Below are 9,128 nucleotides of genomic sequence, written 5' to 3'. Positions count from 1 at the left end.
ATCCCTTGGCCAGGTGCATATACCAAAATGTGCGTTATTCTGGTTAATACCTAATATGGGCATAATTAATAAAGACATTACATAGTTTTGTGGTTACTTCGTGGTAGAGACTTCATATTGGAGATATATAGGTTGCTTGAGGACGGGTGCATACAATGAAATACAATGTACATCTTATGTCAAGACTCAGGTATATGCAATAATGGGAATACAAGGTACCCAACCCTCCTTGTCTGAAACAAGTTCAACTATCTTATTACCATGTAATTACGTTAAAATTGATACTATGAATGGAGTTATGTATCAAACTCGTGTACTTATATCATTCTGAAACTGCATTTTGTGATTTATACCAATCAACTTCTAAAATGTCATGTAAACCCGTTTTTTTTGGGGGGGGCGAAATCGCTAAAGGGGGGCGAGGTAGGGGGGCGAGATCACTAGTCGGGGAGGGCGAGATCGCTAGTGATTTCGCCCCGGGGGGGATCACGGGGGGGCGAGAACGCTGTCACACCGGTCCAGAAAAAACGGACGTGTAAAAATTCGGTGGACCGGGTGTGAGACCTATTAGAAAATTCACACGTTTGGGGATGGCAGCTTGAAGAAAATAACAAGAGCGGAGTAGAGTAAAGTTAGAGTTTATTGTAATTGCTACCAAGTTGAACAGTCAATCGAACTGAGGCAGTAAGCCCTGTGGGATTTTGAAACGGCAGTGGGACCGAAATACTCCACCAAACACATGTCGTTGTAGCAGAATGGACCATTGTTCCGAGTATTATCCATTCACAAGTACAAGTTTTCCCATACTGAATTAGATCCAGGTTCAGGTCCGGACCTGGACCTGATCCTTTGTACCTAAACCGGACCTAGACCAGACATTTTCTGTACTGGTACCCACCCCTAGTCAGGAGTATCGCTACGCCTCTGAACACAAACTGCTTGCAAAAATGATATCACTTGCATCTTAAAATATTTGCTTCCAAAATCTGTTTTCTAGCAGTGCCTCTATGGTACAAAAGACTCACAGTGATGTAATGTCCACATCCAGGACGCTGTTCGTGTCTGCTTCAGCAGCGCTGACCAGAACGTCCTGCACCTGTGATGACGTCACCCCCGAGCTGCCCGCCGTCTCGATGACGTAATCGACGATGACACTGCCGCTTCTGAAGCCCAAGATGGTGACTGACGTGACAGCCGAGCCGACGTCGACGTCGGTTTCCAGATATGATATTATCTTGGAAGAAAATGCTATCTTCGTCAGTATCAGGCTCTTATTTAAGAGCAAAACAGAGAAAATTCAGAATAAGGATTTTTGAAAAACAAAAAACAAACGTATTGAACTAACCAATGAGGACACTTGAGCGGCGAGATCCTGGTACGCGGTGGATTCTGGGTCGTTCAGGTCATCCGTGAAGGTCAACGACACCAAGGTCATCTCGAAGTAAATCATGCTATCAGCTGGGGGAAACATCAGAAAGTGTAACGGTCAAAATCATTCAAACTTTGTTGAGACAAGTGTATTCAAATAATTAGAAGATAAGAAACGTAAAGTAAATTCAATGACAGAAAGATACACTAACTATGAATTAAGGACATTGAATGCTTGGAGATATTGTAGCTAAAAGCTTGGCTGTAACAAATAGATACATGTATTTTGGCGAAGTTTGTTCAGAGAAATGCGTACTTGCACCAGTTGTAGACGGGTGGATAGTTGTTGCTGTGGATTGGTGGACGGTTGGTGCTGACGTCATCGCTGATAAAGTAGAGCTGTGCAGTGATGTGACGTCATCGCGAGTCGTAGGCACTTCAGTAGAAGATTGACGGATAGTTGATGATGACGTCACGACAGATGGCGTTGAGCTTTGTTGCGATGTGACGTCATCACGACCCGTGGAATGTTCAGCTGTAGATGGATGGTCAGTTGATGGTGACGTCATGACAGGAGTTGTGGCCATGCCTTGGGATGTGACGTCATCACGACTTGTAGTAGCTTCATCTGTAGATGACTGGTCTGTTGATGACGTCATGACTGCTGGTGTTGGGGACATGTGTTTTGCGGTTACGTCATCGTCAGTGACTTGTCTGTGCGTCGTTTGCATCATGGATGTTGTCTCCATGGTAACGGTGTCATCAGTTTCCTGTTCCACTGTTATGAGTTCGGTGGAGATGCTTGCCTCTTCAGTTGTCTGTTCTATCGTTGTCAGTTTGGCGGTCACAGTTACCTCCTCGGTTTGCTGTTCCTCCGTCATTTGTTCCGACGCCATTGTAGCTGTTTCCATGGCAATAGTAGTAATGCCTGCGTCTGTGACCAGTTCGTCAGTGTAGGGTGTCCCAGTGTTGTGTCTATCAGTTGACATCACAGTTGACGTCACAAGGCTGTCGTCCGACGTTGTCATGACACCTGTCTCAGTCTCCATGGTAACAGCCATACTATCCGTCGTTTCCATGGACGTCACGTGATCTTGAGGGGTTGATGTCGTTTGATGAGATGACACGGATGTGGTTTCACGTAGGGTGGTAGAATGAGCAGCTGTCCCCATCTGTGTTGTTTGTGATGTTGGCGCTGGCTGGGTGGTTGGCACGGGTGTTGTTGTTGCCACTGGTTGAATGGTTGGCACGGGTGTTGTTGTTGGCGCTGGTTGAATGGTTGGCTCTGGTGTAGTTGTTGGCACTGGCTTGGTTGTTGGTTCGGGTGTTGTTGTTGGCGCTGGCTGGGTGGTTGGCACGGGTGTTGTTGTTGGCGCTGGCTGGGTGGCTGGCACGGGTGTTGTTGTTGGCGCTGAGGGTGGTGTCGCCGTCGTTGGTGTGACTAAATGTGCGAGAAATAAGCAAAGGTAAGAATTCAAAATCATAAGATTATGCATAAAGCCCTGAGTAAGGAAGTCGAAGGCAGTTAAAATCAACTCGGGACCTGGCAACAACAAAAACTCGCCATGACCTAATCGTGACCGTGGGGTAACGCCGGGGGGTAATTCAGTGCCCTGATCCCAGTAGTGGTCAGAATTTGTGACTGAGACCCGGGTTGTTGGCTATATCCTACGGGCATATGTGCAAATGCTACCGCATCATAAGTGCTGTACTAAACAGTGCCACTACCAGTACCCACACAGTCACTCACCGTCACACCCAAGTAGCTCCACTCGCAGGCGGATGAAGTCGTTACCCTGCCAGGACTGTGGGTTGACCCGGACATATTGTGTCGTTACTGTAGTGGGCAGACTCTGTTCCACTACACTGGGGCCGTCACTGTTGCCATCAAATATCTAAAGGGATTTGATAAGATACCTGGATAAAGCATTGAATGTTTAACAATTTGTTATAAAAATCACTAACAACTTGTGCGAATAGTTTCATCAGAATGGTAAGTCACTGAATATTAACAAGCTTAAGATTCTGTGTACACAACTAAGAGCTGTATCCAAACCGACGTTTCGTTGACCGTCTGTCACCTTCATTAGGGCAATTCTGACTAGTTCCCATTGCTCTGCAGCATAGGTGTCGCTGCTTACAGATGAGATCCTGCATTCTTAAGAAGTAGATGATAAGTTGTTGCACTAAGTCGTTTATCAATTTTACTTGACAACATTTATGTAAATGATACACTTTTCTGCAGTTAGGGGCGCATTGTAGACACACATCAACTATCTTTGTGTATGTAAATATCTTACGTTTGGTACAGCATCTGTAAGCAGTGACACCTATGCTGCAGTACAATGTGAACCAGTACGAATTGCCCTGAGGAAGGTGACAGACGGTCAACTAAACGTCGGTTGAATATAGCACTTAGTGTTCACAGAATCTTGTTTTTCATCCATACATTCATACCGTGTCGTTTTGTCCATCTCCGTAAGTCACCCACGTAGTCCCATCATCAGAGTACAACAGTTTGTAAGACTTGACGTGCCCTCCCCACAGGCCTTGTGTCTGGATACCGGTGAGGACCTTCTGACTGCCGAGGTTGATCTGTAGCCACTGGTTCGTGTCTACGGTGTTTGTCTGCCACGACTTGCCGTTATTCAGACGCCCTTCGTAAGCCTCGTACCCAGTTTCCTCAGTGGATGCAGTGATGTGGTCATCAGTGATGGCGCCGTTCTCCATCCCAAGGGCCGCGGATGACGTGCAGTCGGCGGTAGCTTGGTTTGGGGTACAAGTTTACAGTTAGCTGCCGTCATTCTATTGTATGTGTTCAAATACAACATTGAGGTGCCCAAATCTGAGCTTACCTAGGACTATAGCTCAGTTGGCTGCATTTTGTATTCTGAATTCTTTCTGGGAATTTCTATTAAATTTTGCGCTTTTCTCACACATCGATAATCCTTTGCAGACTGCAAAAATAATGAGATGGGGCAGAAAAAAAGATGGGTATAGAATGGCTGAATTTTCAGAACAGACACCACCATGGAAGTCGTAAGGGACAAAGAAATTGAAGGGACAAAACATGGTGTCACGGCAAACAAATCATTCTTTTCTGTATTAAAGTTAGCCCTTGACAATAGCCCCAGGCTAGTTGGGCAACCCTGGCTGTTTGTACTTGTTAACAACTGAACAAATAAATAAAGAAGTAAAGAAGTGAAGTATGTGTAGTAAAAGTGATAGAAGTGTGGTACACCGGTCTCACTTGCCAAGCTGGCTACTACATTCATGGTTTCCATAAATATTGGTCACCGTGGCATTTTTACAATTATCCAACAAGTTTCACTTCTGCAACAATATTCATGGCTACCTCCCTAGTGTCACTTCTACAAGTATGACTTATTAGGCTACAACACAGCATGTTTGCAAATCATAGTCCATCTGACCATACCCGAAGAGGAAAAAAAGTCTTTTTTTTTTCTGAAATCAGGCGAAATTAATGAGCGCGGTGATGTCAGCCATAAAAATTACTTGTTGTAGCCTTACGAAATAAGTGGTCGGGAATGTTAACCAAATGACTGAACATCGTACCAAACAATGGTTTCTTCAGTTTTTCACATTATGACTTTGGAATTGACTTTCTATTTGTTAGTATCCTTTTTCGGACATTTTCCCGGCATATAACGTTATAATTTGCTCATATTTCAGCTGCCTTGTACGACTTATAGTATTGTCGAGTTTTTATTGGGGAGGGGGGTCGGATGAAAGTCATCCATCCAATGAAGTTAACTTGACCTTACATAAGGTACGCTTAATAAGGTATGATTCTGATGACGTGGTCCTTACGTCACCTGTCACACGTGTTTCCTGTACAGTTTGAATTGTGTACAGAACAAATGAGGAGAGTGCTTTGAGAAGGCGGGAGAAACCAAAGTAAACATTTCGGCATGAATTAAGGGACTGGATTTGTACCATGTGTTATACCGAATATGCTGAAGGCGGTGACCGCGGTAAGGCAAATGTCTGGCTTTCACTCTAATCTGTAATCTTCGCCCACCGGCCCCCTTTCCACTAGACGGCGATCTCGCTACGCTCTCACTGCGACCTTAATAGGATATTGTGTGACCTTTGTTTTCACACTGGGTATATCATACAAAGCGTAAAAGTGTGACCGTGAAGACAACAAAACACACGAAGTGTAAATGGATTTGTTTCTTTTCTATACAATTCGTTGAGCGATCTGTCAAATTTTAGGTCGCAGAGAGAGCGCGGCGAGAGCGCCGTTCTAGTGGAATAGGGTATAAAAAACTTGGTTTTGTATGTGCCATGGTACTGATGTAGGAATGCGATTCATGATGTAAGAATATGATTTTTAAACATTACAACATAAAATTTAAACATTACACACAAACTTAAACGCATTAAAGTGAACTCAGGGTAATAAGTCCGTCCTTGGCCTCACCCAGCACTTCAGACATTGATGTTTGTCAAACTTCAGTTCACTACGATCATTACTTTGCAGACGACAACCGGTAAGGCCACAGTCACATAGGCCGTGCGATCGTCATACGATCTCTAACTTCGGGCAATTTGGAGGACATCCATGTACGTCTCCTGTACATTTTCAAGTGTCTTGGTACACAACATGCTGTTTTGGATCTTTTTCGGTGGTTGGTTCTGTCACAGCCTACGGCATCACAAGCGGCACGACGATCGCGCGACCTATGTGACCGCGCCGTTACATTTGATGGAAAAGAAGTGAAAAAGGCATGGAAAATTGAGCTGGGACCTGAGATGTGCAAGTCAACTTGCTTTGCTAGAAAGTAAGATATATCTACTTTTGTCTAGCTGAAATACTGAGAATCCTCAAGAAACATTTTGACCATGCATTCGTAGATTTCATGGTGTCGAACACGAGTCATAGCTCTTATCAGTCTTACCTACTGATCTTCAAATGGACGTTGACTGGAAAGCAAGGACCACAATGATTTGAAACTTAGCTAGATATTGATATTAAAAAAAGACTCCTAACTCTGTTATAGTCATGATATTTGAGCTTTGTACCAAGTTATTTTTGGCGAGGGTCAGAACTTATTGATCACCCCTCGTAAAGCAAATGGTTTTCTCCCTCTTAAGAGAATTACTAGTATCTTATCTTCGGTGGTTTGTAGATAAGAGGATGACCTTACCAGCATGTACACTCGCCATCACCATTATCAATAGTCCCACCATACTCCTCATAACACTTGCAGACATCCTGAGGTCGTCAGAAAATCTTTCTCAACCCTTAAATCTTGATGTACGCGTAACCTTAAGAAGTTAAGTGCTGAATTAGCCCCTAAGACGTCTGCCAATCTGACCACACCTTACACCTACATGGACTGATGACATAATGACGTCAGAAGTCCCTACGGGGTCAGAGTAGCCACCTGATTGGTGGAACGGGTTAAACTAATTAAAAGTTACTTGTGGCAACAGTTTGGTTTGGATTTGCTGTTATCTGACAAATGGTTTACACCCTAGTAGATATTGCACACCCAAACACGCTCTAGGTTACGGTACATAAGTATGTGACTGTGGAAAACGCAGCGTTTGCACGTGCACACACCTCTCAGACCAGGTACGACCTCTCCCGGGCTGTCGGCTGGGGTTCCTCGGTACTATAAGGCTCAATCCCCGCCCGACTCATATTGCCGCATGTGCTGGCTCGTCGTGCTAATTTTGCTCCTATGAGTATTCTCATCTGTTATATATGATCCTCAATCCTTATACCTTCCAATAGTGCACTTCTTTAATTGCTCTTGCCAATACATTAAACAATAAGCTGATTCTTCTGTAAAAGATGAACAAGACAACCTACACGTGTCTCCTACAAATAGAGACTTGTCGTTTGATGCACTGTGCTGTTCTGTGATTTAATTCGTAATACCAACTTAGTAGTCCTGTGGTTTAGCAGCATCTTTGCTGGATTTTTTTTCGCCCTCCCACATTAGTTATGTGGTTTCCAGAGGATATCAACCGTAAAATGTTTGTGTGGTGTGGCCTCATTTTATTTTTGCTCAGGTAACGCCAGTTAACCTTTATCTGCAGGGTAACCTATATCCGTTATAGTTAGAAACGAGATATTTAGGGATATCTAGTCTACGGACGGTGGTTTCAAATTGCAACATTTTAAAAATAATGCAACCCCAGTCTGTTGACTTCATATCCGTAAATACTCCGATTCTATATACAACGGATAAAGGTTACCCCGCGGATAAAGGTGACCGAGCGTTGAATCTTTAAGACCGGCGGAGTAGTAGTAGTTTTTTTCTGGTAGACAGCCAGTCGTATGAAGCCTCTTGATCAAGACATGACACCAATGTCTGTTAACCAAACTTTTATTTCTTATAGCCTTTGACTACAAATCTGTAACAGAAAAACCTGATGGGTGTTTCACCCCACTTCACGCTGGCAAATATTGGCGTAGGTTCTTCTGATGTGGTTGTACAGCTTGTATTTGTTTGTGCAGTTTGCTTAGTAATTAGTCACACAATGGTTACACCTATATATAAAACTCCATGGTATCTTATATTTGCCGTTTATAACGTTACTAAAGCTATGCCACAACCCGCCGTACGTGCAATTTGTTCTTACTTTTTTTGGGGGGGGGGGGGGACGTAAGCCACTTATTTCTGAAAACGTTCAGGCTGTGCAGGGCAGGCGCGTCACCCGTACTGACACGTAGAAGGCCTGGGACAAATCCGCAGCCCGATGGCACACAAAGTTTTGCCTGCACGTAAAGTTCTACGGCGTGTCTGTGTGCTCCAAAATCCGTCGGATTCCCTACGAGTTCGTACGGAGGCGGTACTATACCACTTCTCACCTCATCTCACCTCACCTCACCTATCCCTTGACCTTCTAGTGGGTCATTGGGGCACCATGACAATGGCACTTACCACTTACGGATCCCAAAAGAGTGCCCACGTTTTGGCACGACTAGACAGCACGTATTTGCACTTACGGCGGGTTGTGCCCTTAGCTTTACTGAACAATCATAGAACTAACTTAAAGACTCTAACACAGATAGTTTTAATTTCTGAAGTTTCATGGATGTGTGTGTATGTGTGTGTGTGTGTGTCTGTCTGTCTGTCTGTCTTTTCGTGTCTACGGGGTATTTGTGGTCACTTTAGGGGGCTGGGAAGACGAAGGTCAACGTCGATTTGGGGCATTAAAGTAAGTTTTCATGACACCAAAATACAGTATTTCCTAACCATCCCGGTTTACATTACCTAATTACCTCATAACATTTCCTAATTAACAAGAACAGTATCATTCAATAAACATAAACGTTTATACCAAGTACACACCATTCTGATGTTATTCCTCTTCCTATTGAAGCGACCGCTATCGGCCAAAGGGATGCGACGTTTCCTCGTGACGTCACAAGGAAGTAGTGGGAGTTCTCGACCTTGTCGTCTGCTTTAGGGGTGGGTACCGGTACGGTGTACCGGTAAAAAAAACGATTTTTCTTGTTGGACCGGTCCAGAAAAAACGGACCTGAAAAAAATCAGTTGACCGGATGTTAGATCGATTCGAAAATGAACAGATTATGTCGGCAGGTCTTCACGTGTTTGGGGGCTTACAGGTCCAAGAAAAGAAGAAGAGCGAAGTAGAGAGGAGTTGATTGTTATTTTACCTAGCTTCTACGGTCAAACTTGGTCTAAAACAGTTAAGCAGTTAGTGTTGCTTATATGAAGGTAGAATTTTGAAACGCCAATGGACGTCGAATACTC

General features: G+C 44.0%; 1 protein-coding gene across 1 annotated transcript in view; it reads right to left on the bottom strand.

Moving 5' to 3' along the window:
- The window catches only part of LOC118432596 (mucin-5AC-like), a 10,362-nt gene extending 3,643 nt beyond the window's left edge, over positions 1-6,719 (bottom strand). The window contains exons 1-6 of the mRNA XM_035844229.1: positions 6,543-6,719; positions 3,826-4,133; positions 3,119-3,263; positions 1,685-2,809; positions 1,346-1,458; positions 1,026-1,234 (exon numbers count right to left, since the gene is read on the bottom strand). Of these exons, the coding sequence (XP_035700122.1) occupies positions 1,026-1,234; positions 1,346-1,458; positions 1,685-2,809; positions 3,119-3,263; positions 3,826-4,133; positions 6,543-6,609 (1,967 nt within the window). The 5' untranslated portion in view covers positions 6,610-6,719. The remainder of the gene's footprint in view (positions 1-1,025; positions 1,235-1,345; positions 1,459-1,684; positions 2,810-3,118; positions 3,264-3,825; positions 4,134-6,542) is intronic.
- Positions 6,720-9,128: the final 2,409 nt, after the last annotated feature.

This window comes from Branchiostoma floridae, chromosome 15 (genome assembly GCF_000003815.2).
Source record: "Branchiostoma floridae strain S238N-H82 chromosome 15, Bfl_VNyyK, whole genome shotgun sequence".
Taxonomy (NCBI): Eukaryota; Metazoa; Chordata; class Leptocardii; order Amphioxiformes; family Branchiostomatidae; genus Branchiostoma; species Branchiostoma floridae.
The sequence above is the reverse complement of the archived record's forward strand: the minus strand, read 5'-3'. Positions and strand labels throughout refer to the sequence as shown.